General features: G+C 28.7%; 2 protein-coding genes across 5 annotated transcripts; one reads left to right on the top strand and one right to left on the bottom strand.

Moving 5' to 3' along the window:
- The first annotated feature begins 111 nt into the window (after window positions 1-111).
- Window positions 112-8,342, top strand: LOC130676045 (DNA polymerase theta). Of its 2 annotated transcripts, none has more exons than XM_057482007.1 (2): window positions 112-395; window positions 520-8,342. In XM_057482007.1, the coding sequence occupies exon 2, from the start codon at window positions 663-665 to the stop codon at window positions 7,236-7,238; it is 6,576 nt and encodes a 2,191-aa protein (XP_057337990.1). In that variant the 5' UTR covers window positions 112-395; window positions 520-662; the 3' UTR covers window positions 7,239-8,342. The 2 variants fall into 2 exon arrangements, with proteins under 2 accessions (XP_057337990.1, XP_057337991.1); XM_057482008.1 differs by lacking the exon at window positions 112-395 and having other exon boundaries at window positions 1,490-1,612; window positions 1,741-8,340.
- Window positions 8,343-8,525: 183 nt separating this feature from the next.
- On the bottom strand, window positions 8,526-11,430 carry LOC130676047 (cleavage and polyadenylation specificity factor 73). 3 transcript variants are annotated; one of them, XM_057482014.1, is made up of 2 exons: window positions 11,310-11,430; window positions 8,526-10,950 (listed from the first exon to the last, which is right to left on the bottom strand). In XM_057482014.1, exon 2 carries the CDS (start codon window positions 10,925-10,927, stop codon window positions 8,861-8,863), a length of 2,067 nt encoding a protein of 688 aa, XP_057337997.1. In that variant the 5' UTR covers window positions 10,928-10,950; window positions 11,310-11,430; the 3' UTR covers window positions 8,526-8,860. The 3 variants fall into 3 exon arrangements, with proteins under 3 accessions (XP_057337997.1, XP_057337998.1, XP_057337996.1); XM_057482015.1 differs by having other exon boundaries at window positions 11,306-11,428; XM_057482013.1 differs by having other exon boundaries at window positions 11,257-11,414.
- Between the last annotated feature and the right edge of the window lie 8,367 nt (window positions 11,431-19,797).

The following is a 19,797-nucleotide window of genomic DNA, read 5'->3' as shown; positions in this document are numbered from 1 at the left end:
TTTGTACGAGTGTTTATTTATGTTTGTATCAAGTTTTTATTTAGTCAAATATATAAATAGTTTAATTTAATCATTTTATACATCAATGATACAATAAATTACACTTTTTGGAGTAGATAAATTTTCAACTAATTTTTGTTGATAAGTTAAATTTCTATTTTATTTTTGTCAGTTGGCAATCAGCTGACATTAATACAAAATGTCGTTGATTTAAATTTAAAGACTAAACATTTTATTTTATTTATTTATATAACCTTACATTTTATTTATAATTAAGTAATATTTAATAATATAGAAATTAAAACAACTAAATTTAAAATATGATTATCAAAAATATTAAATTTAAGTAAAAATGTATATAAAAAAAACTCCGAATGCTTTCTAACCAACGAATCGTAAGTTTTTTAATTTTACCAAGTAAACATTGGACATAAATGTATATAATAATATTTATATTTTAAATCAAACCAAAGACAATTTTTTTAGTGCAAAAAATTTATTAGTTTATTTTGATTTTAGATTGGAGCTGAAACAAATAATAAATTTATAATTAGTATTTTTGGAGTAACACAAGTGATAAGAGCTGACTAATAAATGACCTTGATGATAAATAATAGAATATATATTTATATATAAAATAGTACACATTTATTTTTATAAAAATGCAATCGATAGGTGATAAAACTCTCGGAGCATTTTTAAATGCAGACTTGTCGAGTTTTAATAGTACACAACCGAAAAAGCGATTTAAAAAATCTTTTAGTGATATGACAAATAATTCTACTCATTCAAAAAATAATTTAGCTTGTAGAGAGGATACTGACCTAGCGCAATATTTTAAAGACAGTATTATATCATTTTCAAAAAAACCAGTAAGTCCAAGAAAACCTGGTACTCCAAAAAAATTTAATAGTCCAAGGAAACCTAGGAGTCCAAAAAAAATTAGCACACAAAAACCAGCTCTTGATATAGTTATTGAAACTGTAAAACCAAATCGTTTAAAAGAAAGAAATAATTCAGATATATTAAAATCAACAGAAGATTCAAATCGTATTAAAAAAATACAAACTCCAAATGGTCTAGATGATAAAATTGAATCAAATTGTCCTGTTGTTAAAGAAGTGTTAGATGAGCCAGAACGTTTAAAAGAACATGATGATTCCGATACTGATGATATGTTTAATATGAGCTTGGAGCTCACAAGGTCAAGGTCAAATCGTAATTTAAAAAGCCAAAAATTATTTCGCAAAGCTAATCAATTAATATTAAATAGTAATGAGAGACCAAAGAATGAAAATCCAGAATCATGGTCTGTAATGAAAAATTCTCAAGAAAATTCCGTACTGTTACAACGTTTAAGTAATCAATTAAGTCAAGATCATATAGATGTAAGAATAAGTCCAACAAATAGTCAATTATCAATTAAAAGTAATGAAAGTAGTGATATAAGAACTCTTATAAAGTCACCAGCAATTATTTCAAGTCAAGATCGTCTGAAATTAGTTTACTGGGGTTTACCATCAACAATTTTACGACAATATGAATCCCGTGGTCTATATAGTATGTTTCCTTGGCAACTTGAATGTTTAAGTAACCCTGATACCATGGAAAGGTACAAGAATCTCGTTTATTCCGCACCAACATCAGCTGGAAAGACTTTAGTATCAGAAATATTGATAATTAAAAATATATTTGAACGTCGTAAAAAGGTAATATTTGTTTTACCTTTTGTTTCAGTAGTACGAGAAAAAATGTATTACTTTCAAGACCTTTTATCAGAAACTGGTGTCAAAGTTCAAGGTTTCATGGGAGGCGTTCATCCACCTGGAGGTTTTGCTGCAACAGACTTAGCAATAGCAACTATTGAAAAAGCAAATTCTTTAATAAATCAACTTATGGAAGAAAAAGAACTAGAAACTCTTGGTGCTGTTGTTATTGATGAATTACATCTTCTTGGTGATTCTCACAGGGGTTATTTATTAGAATTATTATTGACTAAATTGAAATATATGACTTTAAAAGAAGAACATGTTCATATACAATTGATTGGAATGTCTGCAACACTTCCAAATCTCAGTTTATTGGCAAACTGGTTGGATGCTGAACTTTATAAAACGGATTTTCGTCCAGTACCGCTGAAGGAACTTTGTAAAATTGGTACTACACTTTATGATAATCAGTTGAATAGTTTAAGAGAATTAAATCCTCATTCAGAACTTTCGACTGATCCAGATAATATTATACAATTATGTTTAGAAACTGTGTTAGATAGTCACAGTGTATTGATTTTTTGTCCATCAAAACAATGGTGTGAATCTTTAGCACAACAAGTTGCTGGTGCGTTTTACAAAATAGGAAATCAAGATACTGAATTAGGTTGTAATTTACGTAATCAATTAAGTAAAGATGCTATTATGGAGACACTTGAACAGTTAAAACGTACTCCTATTGGTTTGGATAAAGTATTGAGAAATACAGTATCATTTGGAGTAGCTTTTCATCATGCAGGTCTGACAATGGATGAACGTGATGTAATTGAAGGTGCTTTTCGTACTGGAGCATTAAGAGTACTTACTGCAACATCAACATTAAGTAGTGGAGTTAATTTACCAGCAAGAAGGGTCATCATACGTACCCCAATGTTTCACGGACAAGTTATTGATACTCTGACATATAAACAAATGATTGGCAGAGCTGGACGAATGGGTAAAGATACTGCTGGTGAAAGTATTTTAGTTTGTAAGCCAATTGAAAAGCATACAGTATCAAATCTTTTAAAATCTGATTTAAAACCTATTGAATCATGTTTAGAAGGTTCGAGACTATTGGTTCGTGCTCTACTTGAAGCAGTTGCCAGTGAGGTCGCCTATACAATTAACGATATTGAAGCTTACATGAGATGTACACTTTTAAAATTTACAAGTAACACAAGTCTAGTTGAAGAAATGACTAAAGAAGCAATTGAATTTTTGGTAAAAAATGAATTATTACTTATGCAAAAATCTGTTGATGGAATATGTCGATGGGTTGCTACTCAATTAGGAAAAGCTTGCTTAGCTGCTTCAGTACCACCAACCGATGGATTATTTTTATTTGAAGAACTTCAAAAAGCTCGAAGATGTTTTGTACTGGATACAGAACTTCATGTTATTTATCTAGTAACTCCATTTAATTCATCGAATCAAATCGGTCAAATTGATTGGTATACATTTTTAGAAATATGGAAAAATATATCAGAGAGTGAACGACGTGTTGGACAACTAGTTGGAGTTAGTGAGGCTTATTTATTGTCTGCTGTAAGATGTCCACCAAAGCCAAGTAAGACTTTGGATATTCATAAACGTTTTTTTTCAGCTTTGGCACTTCATGATCTTGTTAGAGAAGTATCTTTAAATGCTGTTTGCAGAAAATATGACTGTGTAAGAGGTGTTATTCAAAGTCTCCAGCAAACAGCTTCAACGTTTGCAGGAATGGTCACACAGTTTTGTAAAAAACTTGGATGGAATTGTATTGAATTGTTAGTCTCACAGTTTCAAGCACGTTTGCAATTTGGAGTTTGTCGAGAATTATTAGACCTTTTACGTTTACCGATGCTCAATGGATTGAGAGCAAGAAGTCTTTTTAAAGAAGGTATTACTACAGTAGCAGAGCTTGCTATTGCTGATGCAATGGATGTTGAACGTGCATTGTATAAAGCATTACCGTTTGAAAGTGAAAAAGAGCAGTTTGGTGAGCATGAGATTGAAGCAGCAAGAAGAAATGAAATGAGAACTGTTTTTGTAACCGGTAAAGACGGACTTACGCCAAGTGAAGCAGCTCTTATGTTGGTCAATGAAGCTAGAGCTTTGGTACAGTGTGAATTGGGATTAGAACAAGTACAGTGGGATAAAAAGGATCAGTCTAGAAGAGCAACTGGATTGGAAGTATCAAAATCATTATCAGGAGTAAATCAAATAAGTCAATTGACAGAAGTTGTTGCTTTGTCTCGAGCTAATTCAGGACTCAGTAGTGGCAGTAATGTTTCGGAAAATGCTTTGATACCTTGTGCTCAACAGGAAATTCAATCACAAGTTATGAATTCAAATAGAACTCAAGCTGAAAATCAAGAAGATGATACTGAAGATGATTTTGTTTTACTACTCAATACTCCAGATGTTATTGAAGATATAACTGATGATGAAGAAATGAATAATGATAAAAAAATTAATCAAGATAAATTTAAAAATGAAAAAATAGTTCAACAAATTCCAGAAGAAATTCCAGAAGCAGTTACAACTCCTAGTTCCTTGATAACTTCAACTTCAAATAGAAGACGGTCATATTCACAGAGTCCAAGTTTATTTGGCGATAGTTTAGTTCTGGATACACAAGAGTGCAATCTTTTAGATCAAAATATCATCGACTTAGACGGTGTAGTATTTGATGATATAAATTTTTCTGTTGAACAAGCATCTAAAGTACAAAAACCAGAAACGAGTATGACCAAAGATAAATATAATAAACCTGAAGAGAAACGTAATCCAGAGACATCATCACAGTCAAGTTATAAATCATTAGTTTGGAATGAAGATACTTGGAATAGTACCAAAGGTGGCCAGGATGTTAATAAGCGTTTGCAAAATCAATTGGATTCATTTAAAAATTTAAAAGAACCAACGGTAGAAATTTTAAGACAAGAAAAATTGAAAGACTGTAATCAATATCGTACTCCAAAGAGAAAACGTTCTACTGACTCAAATTCAGAAAGAACTCCATTAGATAAATTACAAAGAGCTTCAAAAAGAAAGTACAGCTCTCCTACTGCTGAAAAATCTCCAATAGCTAGTCTTATTACTTATGACACTAATCGAAGATTATCGACAGGTTCAAATAAGTCTGAAGATGAGACTGTAAGTCCTTCTCAAACTCTCGAACCTTTTGGATCAGTTCAAAAAAATCGCACGAGAATTAAAATGATGTCTATGAGAAGTCGTACTCAGAAAACTTTACGACTAGGGGAAACTTCTGTCGTTAAATTGCAATCTAGAAATAACGTTGAATTAAATTCGATACCAACAACATCTAAAGTTAACCAAATTCAAGTAGAAGTACAAGTTCATAATGCTGCTAATTCTGATGATGATGATGATATGTTTTTATGTGATGATTGTAGTACCGCAAATGTTGCTCCAATTTTAGATAAAAAAATTCCAGAGACTACTTACATACTTACTGAAAAACGAGTTGCATTAAAAAATAAACATAATAAAATTGTTAATAAAAAATCGTTGTTAGAAGAATTATCAATTGTAAATATATCAGATAGGATTAAATTTAATGAATTTAAATTTGAAATTGATGGCAAAGAAGAAATAGCATTGGCATTAGCATGTGAAATATTTTCATATGATACTGTAGGTATTGGAACTAAAATTATAAACAATGAAGCTTATCAAGATTTTAAAAGACGACTAAAAAATACCGATGGTATTTATGATGATAAAAAACTTTGTGGAGTTTCAATAACATGGGGTGAAAATATTTATTATCTTCCATTTGAAAATTTTCGTGAAAATAATCGTGTACCTGTTAAAGAACGTATGTCATTTCTAACAGAATTATTATCAACTAAAAAACTAACTGTTAAATGTTTTCAACTTAAAGAAATTTATAAAACACTTTATAAATGTTGCGGTTTAACACCTTCATGTAAATTTATCGATCCAACTACTGCAAATTGGCTATTAAATTCAGACATAACTTATAACAATTTTGAAGAATTGATTAAAGAAAATTTACCAGAAAGTAAAATCCATTTAAATAATATAAAACGTACTCCAAATGACATTGGACCAGGTATGAATGTCAGAAGTGAAGTACCAAGTAAAATAAGAGCTTGCACTGAAGCTTTATTGACTTGGTTTCTTTTAGACAACCTTAAAAAAAAGCTGGAAGCTCAAGATCCTGTTTTACTGGATACTTTTAAACATGTGGAGATGGGAGTGATACCACTGTTGGCTCGTATGGAATTAACAGGATTAGGAATAAGTCTTGAGCCACTTGAAGAATTATCAAAAGCTATTCTTGATGAAATGTCACAGCTTGAAAAGCAAGCTTATAGTTTAGCTGGAAAAAAATTTAATTTTTTATCACCTCGAGGCGTTTTAGAAGTTCTTGGTTTAAATAAAGGTAAAAAAGTATGTGCCAACAAAGCAGTACTTGAACAATGCGATCATCCAATAGCTAAAATGATTATCTACTGGAGAAAATTAAACACTATTCATATAAAAAATATTTGTCCTTTACTAAACAATGCCAAAGGATCCAATAGAATACATGGAAATTGTTGCACTACAACAGTGACAGGACGAATTGTTATGAATGAACCAAACCTTCAAAATGTTCCTCGAGATTTCAATGCACCAGACAATAGTAAACTCATCAGTATTCGTACTGCATTCGTTCCTGCATTAGATAATGTTTTATTGTCTGCTGATTACTGTCAACTGGAACTACGAATACTAGCTCATTTATCCAAAGAACCAAAACTATGTAGTGTATTAAAAAAACCTGGAGATGTTTTTAAAAATATTGCAGCACGTTGGTACAATACAACTGAGTCAAGAGTTGATGATACCATGAGACAAAGAGCTAAACAATTGTGTTACGGTATGATTTATGGAATGGGAATTAAAACACTGGCTGAGACACTTCAAGTAGATGAGACTGAAGCTCGTGAATTTCTGGAGACTTTTATGGGCGCTTATCCTGGTATTCAAAAATGGTTAATTGAAGCTGTTGAAGTAGCTAGAAAACAAGGATACGTTACAACACTAATGAAACGTCGAAGATTGTTGCCAGATCTCAATAACGAATCATCTGGATTGAAAAGACAGGCTGAGAGACAAGCTGTCAATACTAAAATCCAAGGATCTGCTGCGGATATTGCCAAAAAAGCAATGATACTTATTGATGAGAGGTTGAGGAAGGAATTTCCTGATATGATGATGGTTTTTTCTGGAGCAACTGCTAAGAGAAAGCTTAGACGCAGCAGAGACACTTCACCTAAAGGTGCTTATTTAGTTCTTCATCTTCACGATGAATTAATTTATGAAGTTAATGCGACAAATGTTGATAAAGTTGCGAAAATTGTTAAAGAGTCTATGGAACATGCTTATTCGTTGTCTGTTCCTCTACCTGTTAAGGTCAAAATTGGATCTACTTGGGGTGAATTAAAAGAATACAAGTTTGATACTTGATAATTAAATGATAATAACACCGGCACACAAAAAAAAATAAGTTCTCTGTACTTTTGACGGGACCGATTTATTCCCATGTATTTTGACCCGCTGAATCCGAATCCGAGGTCCGTTTAACCCGTACACCCTCAAATTTTTGGAAAACTTTAAAAAACCTCAAAAATACACAAAAATCGACCGTTTTTAAAATTTATAAATTTTTTTAACCCTAACTAAGCATGATTTTTATGTACTTCGGTCCTCCACATACTAACCTGAAGTTTATTTAAAACATTAGCCATTTAAAGTCTGAGTAAATTCCAAAAAACCCCAAAAAATTGCAAAAAAGCAAAAAAATTCTTAGTGTTGTGATGAAAAAAATTTTTTGAAGCATATTAAAATTTTTTTATGTTTTAGGCCAAAATATTTTTTATATATATATCACAGATCGAACAATATGATTTCTTTTATTTATGTCGATTTAAAAAATGATTTTTGTTATACCAAATTTTATTTTTTTCGATTTTTTGGGAATTTTTGCCATTTATTTAAAAATTTTAGAGATATCTGAGCCATGGATGTTCGAGAATTATATGTGACAGATAAACATACATGAAAATAATTATTTATTTAGCCCTATAAAATTTTTTTCATCACAATACTAAGAATTTTTTTGCTTTTTTGCAATTTTCTCAGACTTTAAATGGCTAATGTTTTAAATAAACTTCAGGTTAGTATGTGGAGGACCGAAGTACATAAAAATCATGCTTAGTTAGGGTTAAAAAAATTTATAAATTTAAAAAACAGTCGATTTTTGTGTATTTTTGAGGTTTTTTAAAGTTTTCGAAAAATCTGAGGGTGTACGGGTTAAACGGACCTCGGATTCGGATTCAGCGGGTCAAAATACATGGGAATAAATCGGTCCCGTCAAAAGTACAGAGAACTTATTTTTTTTTGTGTGCCGGTGTAATAATTATTAATCTTCAGTTCAGTTGATTTGTAAATACTTCATTTTTTCTAATGCTGTCTTTGTTTTTTATTGTAAATATTTTATTCTATTATTCAAAATCAATTTGATATAAATAATTTTTTTTATAATTTATTCGCTATTAAAATTGAAATCATGGAAAAAATAAATATTTATATACAAATTATTAATTTATTGTAAGATTTGTATACAGTGTAAGATAAAACAAGTTGTTTTAATAATATTGTGTAAAAAAAAATATACTGTCGTATCAATTGTTTTTATTTATTTTATTTTTAAATCCTTATATATTAATTATATAATAATAACTATTATTCTTATTAGTAGATTCAAAATAAAATCTACAAATTAAATCGAAAAGATAAATTGAAAATTTTAAAATAAATATTTTTATATAGTTTTTCAACTTTTTAATATTGTTGATATCATTTTGATTATTATTGTTATTTATGTCATCTGTATTGGTGTTGGTGTCGATTTTTATTTTCAACCAATAACTTGTTTTAACAAGTAAGTCTCCTTTTTTTTAAACTAAATAATATTCAATAATGGATACTTGAAAAAAAAAAACTTAACTTTATTTTAAATATAAATTTATTGTACATTAATATTAATTCTAGTTGTCTGATATAAAAATAAATAATAATTAACTGAATTATATTAAATCACAAGGTGGTGCAAGAGATTGATACAGTTTTGATACTGCAGTCTGCACAATTTGTTGGAATGTTTCATCCTCAACACAAGAAACATCGAGACTCACAAGATCAATATGAGCTTTTTTGTTGTTAACAGTGACATATAATTTTTCACCTCGGAATATTTTTGGTACAGAGTCTTCACCAAACATATCTTGGAGCATTTCAATAAGACACTCTTTGAAATGCATACGATCCATTTTTGTTGGTGCGGATAGTGTTTTAGGGGGTGCTGTATCCATCATGTCAGCTTGAAGAATTGCCGTAAGAGCAGCATTAGCATACATTTCATTAACAGGACTAGAAACCCATTCCATTATTATTATTTTACCCTCCACAATAACATCGACACATTTAAAAACACGCATTTTTTTATCGTCAATGATATCAATATTTCCAGCTATCTGCGTAAGAAGATGCTTAAGAACTGACAATGGAGCATTGAAATGGATACCTTGCCGTTGAACAACCTGACTTGTAGTCATATCCGTGTACTTTGAAAGATCTGATGGTGCCAATAGATGATAATTAAAATTTCTCTTAACTAAAACACCAGATAAAATTTCGTTTGGCTTTGGTGTATTCATAGCAAGTGTTCCCATAACTTTAGCTGTCTTTTCACCACGGAAATTAAGCTCAACAGCAACGGTATTACGTGGATTGTGTATCTCCATTGTAGTATTAGGATCATCTTCATACTCACGTTGTAATGCAGCTTTAAGACGACTCATTTCATTTTGTTCACCGTGTACTAATATTACATGAGGTGGTTTTAAAGTTCTAATAAATTCAGATGTTTGTTGATAATCAGTGTGAGCAGAAAATGAAATATAATCAACAGACATTTTAAGTGGTAGCTTCTGACCACTCATTGTTGTAATTTCTTCAGGTTCTGATAATATTGTTTTAGCTAATGTTCCCTCAACACAATATCCAGCAATAATAACACCATTCTTTGAATCTGTACACCAGGACTCAAATAATTCTCGTGATAATCCACTTTGCATCATACCCGGTGATGCCATTACTACACAAGGACCAATGTCATCAAAATGATCAATTCCTTTTAGATTGGATATATGTTTAAATACAAATGGATTATTAATAGCTATCTGTCTACGAATTTTGTCATTCATAGCATTAACATAAGTTTGATAAACTGCCATACATTTTTTAGCGAGTGATGATGCATAATAAATAGGTATTTCATGAAGCTCTGGATGTTGGCTCCAGTACTCATCTAAAATTAATAGTAATTCTTGAGCTCGACCAAGAGCAAAAACAGGAATCAGACATCTACCACCTCGATTAACTATTTCGTGAACTAAATTAGTAAATCTATTTTCACGATCTTCTCTTTTTTCGTGAATATGTGTACCGTATGTTGATTCAGTTATCAAAACATCTGGATGAACATTTGGAATTTCAGCAGCCATTAAATGACGATCTTCTTGTCTACTAAAATCTCCAGTATAAAGAGTTTTAACACCAGCTATTTCAATCATAAACATTGCCGCACCTAATACATGTCCTGCATTGTAAGCCCAAAATTTAATTCCAAAAACATCTTTTTCTTCATGGAAATTAATTGTTTCTATTTTGTCCATACTCGATTCTAAATCTGATTCGGTATATAACATCTGTTCAGTAGCTATGTTGCTTACTTTAATGTAATCTGATAGTAACCAACGATAAATAGCTTTTGTCGCGTGTGTCATAAAACAACGGCCTTTAAAACTTGTTTTTTGTAGAAACCATGGTAAAGCACCACAGTGGTCCAAATGAAAATGTGATATTAACAATAAATCTATTTCATCTGCTTCAACTAAATCTACAAATGGTAGAGCATCCATTCCTGATAATCCTGGATGTATACCACAGTCAAGCATTATTTTTTTACCTTTAAATTCAAGCATTATACAAGATCTTCCTACTTCTTGACCAGCACCCAATGGTTTTATTGATAATAAATCACTTTCTTCAGCTGGAACTTGAGTGTCTGTTGCTTTACGTTTTGTTGCCATTGTTGAAAAATATTATTGATATTCTGTAAATAAGACACATCGTTATTATAATCAGTCAGGCAGTAATTTAATAAATTAAATTTTCTATTTAAAATTTGTGAGTGTGAATGTAGTAGACATGAGACAATTTATAAATTAAAATGATAAAATTAAAAAAAACACGTGTACTGATTATTCATTGATCTAAATACGCATTTGTTAATTTCTATCCTACTTACATTGTATTTATTTATTCCGAAATATAAAAAAATGCCGCATGTCAATTACATTCACTCATTAAAAATTTTTACATTTTATAAAAAATTTGTTATCAAAATTAAAATACTTACAGCTTAATATCAATTAAGAGTAAATAAATAAGTTTATTTATGTTATTACCTACTTTTCATTGATTCAAAAAATTTTAGGTTAAAATAAAAATATTTTGTTTTTATTATAGAAAGTAGAGGTAAAGAGCAGTCTCTTTGAATGGGGCTTTACTTCAGTTTCAAAAGTGTCCGTGTCCACAAAAAGCTGCGAAATTATAGTTCAAAAACCAACTAAAGAGGCGCTGATAAGCATATACGGTTGGATGTGAACTTGGCTATTACTAATAAACATGAAGTATGTCAAAGCCGGCTCTCTTAAATTGGCGGGGGCAAATTAATTTTCATAACTTTTTTATTACTAATCCGTTTGTTCGTCGTTTATTCTTGATTGTTTGATCAAAGTTAATTTTTGTTCGATAATTGTTTTTTTATAAATAATATTTAAAAATTTGACTTGAGTCGCTAAACGGATCTGAACGTATATGACGTCTTGGGCTGCTCTCCCATTTGGGATAGTTATTAATCGAGTGGTAAATTTTGATATTTGTTCCAATGGTGGTGAAATAAAACCAAGAGGTAATCCTGTTTGGGCAGAAATTTGTCAAATTTGGAAACGTCCATCTGGGAAGTATTTAAAATCACCTATTGCATTATACTTTGATTTTAAACAAAATCGTAATAACATTTTCAATCGGTATTTAAAAGAGAGAAATTTGAATTTTTTTCATACCATTGAAAATAAGTGCATTATCTCTTCAGAAAACGAAGAATCAATTGGCGTCGCTGATAGTAAAGAAAAATTTATAGGCTTCAACATTAATTTTACGAAAGAAGAGTGGTTAAAAATTAAACCAATCGAGAAATTCGATTATAATAATAAAAAGTATTATATTTTAAAAAATGGCTGGACTGCTATTATTACAGAATTAGTATATATTACACAAAAACTACCTTGCGCATTCAAATTCTCGCAATAATATGTTCATCACCTTAATACAGAAGATAATATTGATAAATTTATTCTGAAAATTTCAGGTTCATGCACTGAAAAATTGTGTAAAGCTGCTTATTCTTGGGGAATGTATTTTTACTTTTAATGAAGATGAAAATGTATCTATGTTAATCCATACAGCGAATATACTTAACATTCCTCACTCAAAAAAACGACCTATTGCCGGTGAACAGAGACGTGAGTTTGCGAAAGAATTGCAACTGAAAAAAGGTGAGCTGTACAAAAGAAATCTCATTGAAAAGTACCAACAATATAGTGAGCAGGCACCTCCTATTATTCCCAATGCACCGGTTCTAAATCAAATTCGCTATGAAGGCAAAAAAATACGTCTTGGTATACAGGGAAGTATGTGGGATTCATTGAAGTATCTAAAACATAATAACGTTGAATTTAGTCATATTATTAAGCAAATAGGATTCGATAAATTTTTCGTTATGTATTGGACTCATCAGCAAACTGATCTATATAATGATTTATTAGCACTAAAGCCAATTATATCAATAGACGCTACAGGGAGTGTAGTCCGGAAAATTCCTTCTGCTGAAAATTATCATAATGGCCCGATATTTTTATATCAAATGGTGACTTATATATAGACTCTTTAATCGTTCCAGTTTGCCAGATGTTATCTGAACGACATGATACTAAAATTGTGGCATTTTTGCTCTATGAGTGGATTTCATCGAAAGCCAGAGTACCTCTAGAAATAGTAACCGATATGTCGGAAGCTTTGCAAAATGGTATATGTTTAGCCTCTTGCAATATGACGTACAAGCAGTATTTGTCAAATTGTTATAAATTTTTAATCGGGAAAAGCAAAATTTTAACGCAGCTATATGTACGAATTGACATTGCCCATTTGATTCACAGTGTGTCAACGCACAAATGTTTTTCGTCTGTTAAATCTGTAATTAAAGATTTATATTTAAGAGCTATTGGTCTAATGAGTACTATGGAAAATCTTCTAGATATTGAAAAAATGATGAAAGCTTTGTTAAATATTAGCAAAAATGAGTACGGATGTAAAAATGATATACAATGGATTTTAACAAAATTAGAAACTTTTAAATTCGACGATACGGCTATTGATTATAAAAAACTCAAAAACAGTAGTAGTTGTAATAAACAAAATTTTTGTGACACACATTTATTTTGCCATGATGAAGAAATAGAAAATCATGATTTCGGCCTATCGAATTCATCTGTTGATCTTGATTTATCTGATTACATTGATAAATTTGTCAAAAATACCCCAAATAATATTCATTCAAATAGTTCTATTAATTTTGATGATGTTAATCCTTATCACTTAGTTGGGATATTAGAAAAGTTGATAAAATTGTTTAAACAGTTTCCATCATGGACAAACGTCATGCGTAAACATTTTGGCTCAAACAATTATGTTTCAACTTCATCCCGCTCTGAAAATTATTTTAAATATGTTAAGGATAATGTTTTAGACGATCGGCAACCGACTCGAGCAAATATCTTTTTAATCCAACATGTTAAAACAATTTCTACAAGACCCTGATTAAAAAAATGTATTTGACAGGATTAAAAAGGATTAAAATTTTAATACTTTCAAATCCTGCTAAATACTGTAAATCCTTTTTCAAAATTCACGATTAATCATATTAAATACTTTTTAATACAAAAATAATCGAAAGGAGTAGAAGGATTTAAAAGGATTTAACTAGCATTTGAAATTTCTAGTTCTATTGAATACTTTTTGATCCTGAAATAATGTTTTTATTTCGTTATCTTTTTAGGATATAAAAGGATTCAACCAGTATTTAAAATTTTTAATGCTATCGAATACTCTTTAATCCTAAAATAAAGTTTTTATTTCAATATCTTTTTAGGATATAAAAGGATTCAACTAGCATTTGAAATTTCTAATGCTACCGAATACTTTTTAATCCTGAAATAATTTTTTTATTTCATAACCTTTTTAGGATATAGAAGGATTTCACCAGTATTTAAAATTTCTTATGCTACCGAATACTTTTGAATCCTGAAATAATTTTTAAATTTCGTTATCTTTTTAGGATTTAAATGAATTGAACCAGTATTTGAAATTTCTAATGCTATTGAATACTTTTTAATCCTGAAATAATTTTTTCATTTCGTTATCTTTTTAGGATATAAACGGATTTAATCAGTATTTGAAATTTCTAAAGCTACCGAATACTTTTTAATCCTGAAATAATGTTTTCATTCCGTTATCTTTTTAGGATATAAACGAATTTAATCAGTATTTGAAATTTCTAATGCTAACGAATACTTTTTAATCCTGAAATAATTTTTTTATTTAATTATCTTTTTAGGATATAGAAGGATTTAACCAGTGTTTAAAATTTCTAATGCTACCAAATACTTTTTAATCCTGAAATAATTTTTAAATTTCGTTATCTTTTTAGGATTTAAATGAATTTAACCAGTATTTGAAATTTCTAATGCTATTGAATACTTTTTAATCCTGAAATAATGTTTTCATTCCGTTATCTTTTTAGGATATAAACGGATTTAACCAGTATTTGAAATTTTTAATGCTATTGAATACTTTTTAATCCTGAAATAATTTTTTTATTTCATAACCTTTTTAGGATATTAACGGATTTAACCAGTGTTTAAAATTTCTAATGCTACCAAATACTTTTTAATCCTGAAATAATTTTTTTATTTAATTATCTTTTTAGGATATAGAAGGATTTAACCAGTGTTTAAAATTTCTAATGCTACCAAATACTTTTTAATCCTGAAATAATGTTTTCATTCCGTTATCTTTTTAGGATATAAACGAATTTAATCACTATTTGAAATTTCTAATGCTACCGAATACTTTCTAATCCTGAAATAATGTTTTCATTCCGTTATCTTTTTAGGATATAAACGAATTTAATCAGTATTTGAAATTTCTAATGCTAACGAATACTTCTTAATCCTGAAATAATTTTTTTATTTAATTATCTTTTTAGGATATAGAAGGATTTAACCAGTGTTTAAAATTTCTAATGCTACCAAATACTTTTTAATCCTGAAATAATGTTTTCATTCCGTTATCTTTTTAGGATATAAACGAATTTAATCACTATTTGAAATTTCTAATGCTACCGAATACTTTTTAATCCTGAAATAATGTTTTCATTCCGTTATCTTTTTAGGATATAAACGAATTTAATCACTATTTGAAATTTCTAATGCTACCGAATACTTTTTAATCCTGAAATAATGTTTTCATTCTGTTATCTTTTTAGGATATAAACGAATTTAATCAATATTTGAAATTTCTAATGCTAACGAATACTTTTTAATCCTGAAATAATGTTTTCATTCCGTTATCTTTTTAGGATATAAACGAATTTAATCACTATTTGAAATTTCTAATGCTACCGAATACTTTCTAATCCTGAAATAATGTTTTCATTCCGTTATCTTTTTAGGATATAAACGAATTTAATCAGTATTTGAAATTTCTAATGCTAACGAATACTTCTTAATCCTGAAATAATTTTTTTATTTAATTATCTTTTTAGGATATAGAAGGATTTAACCAGTGTTTAAAATTTCTAATGCTACCAAATACTTTTTAATCCTGAAATAATGTTTTCATTCCGTTATCTTTTTAGGATATAAACGAATTTAATCACTATTTGAAATTTCTAATGCTACCGAATACTTTTTAATCCTGAAATAATGTTTTCATTCCGTTATCTTTTTAGGATATAAACGAATTTAATCACTATTTGAAATTTCTAATGCTACCGAATACTTTTTAATCCTGAAATAATGTTTTCATTCTGTTATCTTTTTAGGATATAAACGAATTTAATCAATATTTGAAATTTCTAATGCTAACGAATACTTTTTAATCCTGAAATAATGTTTTCATTCCGTTATCTTTTTAGGATATAAACGAATTTAATCACTATTTGAAATTTCTAATGCTACCGAATACTTTTTAATCCTGAAATAATGTTTTCATTCCGTTATCTTTTTAGGATATAAACGAATTTAATCAGTATTTGAAATTTCTAAAGCTACCGAATACTTTTTAATCCTGAAATAATTTTTTTATTTAATTATCTTTTTAGGATATAGAAGGATTGAACCAGTATTTAAAATTTCTTATGCTACCGAATACTTTTTAATCCTGAAATAATTTTTTTATTTCGTTATCTTTTTAGGATATAGAAGGATTTAACCAGTGTTTAAAATTTCTAATGCTACCAAATACTTTCTAATCCTGAAATAATATTTTTATTTCATAACCTTTTTAGGATATAGAAGGATTGAACCAGTATTTAAAATTTCTTATGCTACCGAATACTTTTTAATCTTGAAATAATTTTTATATTTCGTTATCTTTTTAGGATTAAAAAGTATTTAAAAGTATTTAACAGTTTAAATCATTTCAAATCCTGTTCAATCATGTTTTCAGGATTAAATAGTATTTAACAGAATTAAAAATTTGGAATCATGTTAAATCCTTCTGAATCATATTTTCAGGATTCGATAGCATTCATAAGGATATAAATTTTTTTAATCCTGTCAAATACTTTTGTTTAATCAGGGGACTGATTGGAGCAAGAGCTGCTTATGAAAAGCAGCAGATGATTCAAAAACTATCTAATGGACGTAAAAAAATTAATCTATCCGATGAATGTATACTAAACTGTGAAGAAAACTGGAGAAACCTGAGTAGAATCCTGGCTAATGAAGATGAATTTAGAGCCAGTCACTAGCTCAGCGTTACTAGCTAGCAAATTTAGCTAATAACGAGCTCACCGTTGGCTAATTTTTTTTTTTCAAGAATATTTTTAGCTCACCGATATCTCGTGAGTGAATAATATTTATTATTTACAGATGGCGCTGTACAAGAATGAAATCTTGACTCACCATTGCCTCACTGCTGGCTCAAAGTAATTGGTTATAGATTTCGCTGTTTTCAAATAAAAAAATAGCTCACCATAAGCTAATAGCTGGTCATTATCTATTATTTACAGATGGCGCTGTACGAGAATGAAATCCCTGATTAAACAAAAGTATTTGAAAGGATTAAAAAAATTTATATCCTTATGAATGCTATCGAATCCTGAAAATATGATTCAGAAGGATTTAACATGATTCAAATTTTTTAATTCTGTTAAATACTATTTAATCCTGAAAACATGATTTAACAGGATTTGAAATGATTTAAACTGTCAAATACTTTTAAATACTTTTTAATCCTAAAAAGATAACGAAATAAAAACATTATTTCAGGATTAAAAAGTATTCGGTAGCATTAGAAATTTCAAATGCTAGTTGAATCCTTTTATATCCTAAAAAGATAACGAAATAAAAATATGATTTCAGGATTACAAAGTATTCAATAGTATTAGAAATTTTAAATGCTAGTTGAATCCTTTTATATCCTAAAAAGATAACGAAATATAAAAATTATTTCAGGATTAAAAAGTATTCGGTAGCATAAGAAATTTTAAATACTGGTGAAATCCTTCTATATCCTAAAAAGGTTATGAAATAAAAAAATTATTTCAGGATTAAAAAGTATTCAATAGCATTAAAAATTTCAAATACTGATTAAATTCGTTTATATCCTAAAAAGATAACGGAATGAAAACATTATTTCAGGATTAACAAGTAATCGGTAGCATTAGAAATTTTAAATTCTAGTTGAATCCTTTCATATCCTAAAAAGATAACGAAATAAAAACATTATTTCAGGATTAAAAAGTATTCGATAGCATTAGAAATTTCAAATACTGGTTAAATTCATTTAAATCCTAAAAAGATAACGAAATATAAAAATTATTTCAGGATTAAAAAGTATTCGGTAGCATTAGAAATTTCAAATGCTAGTTGAATCCTTTTATATCCTAAAAAGATATTAAAATAAAAACTTTATTTCAGGATTAAAAAGTATTCGATAGCATTAAAAATTTTAAATGTTAGTTGAATCCTTTCATATCCTAAAAAGATAACGAAATAAAAACATTATTTCAGGATTAAAAAGTATTCGGTAGCATTAGAAATTTTAAATGCTAGTTAAATCCTTTTATATCCTAAAAAGATAACGAAATAAAAATATTATTTCAGGATTAAAAAGTATTTAATAGCATTAGAAATTTTAAATGCTAGTTAAATCCTTTTATATCCTAAAAAGATAACGAAATAAAAATATTATTTCAGGATTAAAAAGTATTTAATAGCATTAGAAATTTTGAATGCTACCCTGTGGAAAAGGTCTTATAAAATCTCATAAAAAAAATTGGCTATGAGAAAACGATCAGTATTTGTCCACGGAAAATCTCAAAAATTCTGATACAATTATTTTCTCATGGATGGTGCATGAAAAAAATTTTTTTCTTAAAATTCTCATATAAATTATCAGAATCTATAAGAAACAGAAGCTGTAATATTGTGATTATAAGTATTTATAAGTTTTCGAAAAATGTAAAGTTTACAATTGAGTGGATTTTGGGAATGAACAAGATTGTATGAGACGATTTCTGAAATCATACAAGATTTGAATCTGATTAATCAATGTGAGTACAGTAATTTTCCATATAGTAACGAAAAAATTTATGAGATTGATTAAGTTATAGTTTCTGTAGTATTGATTAAGGTTTATATGCTAAATTATTGAATTTTTTAGCATGAATTCAAAAAATTTTCATTATGTATACTCAAGAATATTTGTATGAATATTTACGCGGAAAACTCTTCGCAATCTATTCACGAGAAATCTATGAAATTGAGTCAGTTTATTTATTCATCAAAAATTACTCAAGTAAATATTGATATTAAATATTCAAGTCATGATGTATTATGGGATATACTACAGTACAACCCACACAGGTACTTGTTGGTCTGTCAAATGACAAAGGAGTGCTCGAATAAAATTGTATTGAAATTTGGAATTTAACACTTCTGAAATAAATGTCTTACCAGGGACACTACAAATCGTAGGCGCGATCTCGTGGCGAGCACCGAACTACTCCTGCTACTGCTGCCTAGCACCGGTGACCATCCCCTTCTCCATATCGATCTTTTCTCCCGAGAAATTTTTTCTCTTGGCTTAAGCAACTTTTGTTATTTTGGTCGAAAGTATTTTTGGTAGAAAGTACAAGAAATAGTGATAATATTAGTATTTTTGGTGTAAATTCTAATAAAAAAAAAATGAAGTTAAGTAATTATTTTTGAATGAATCTGATAAAATTAATATTTTATGTGAATGGAAATTATTTATAAAATCTCATAAGTACTCCATAATATTTTACAAGTAATAGCCTTCTAACTAAAACTTACAAAAACTCATAAATCACATAGCTTTTAAATTAAAATTAAATCTTTTAAGTTTTTACAAGTTAATTCGATTATAGATTTTCTTACTAATTCTCATAAAATTTTTATGAGAAAAAGGTCTGCATTTGTCCATGTGATTCCTAATTCAGTCTCATAAAATTTCGAAGAAATACATGTTAAATATTTTCTCATAAAATATGACAAATATTTTATGATATTCAATAAGATATTATCTCCTA

The sequence above is a fragment of the Microplitis mediator genome, chromosome 10 (assembly GCF_029852145.1).
Source record: "Microplitis mediator isolate UGA2020A chromosome 10, iyMicMedi2.1, whole genome shotgun sequence".
Classification (NCBI taxonomy): Eukaryota; Metazoa; Arthropoda; class Insecta; order Hymenoptera; family Braconidae; genus Microplitis; species Microplitis mediator.
Note: the sequence above shows the minus strand (reverse complement) of the source record. Positions and strands in the feature narration are given on the sequence as shown.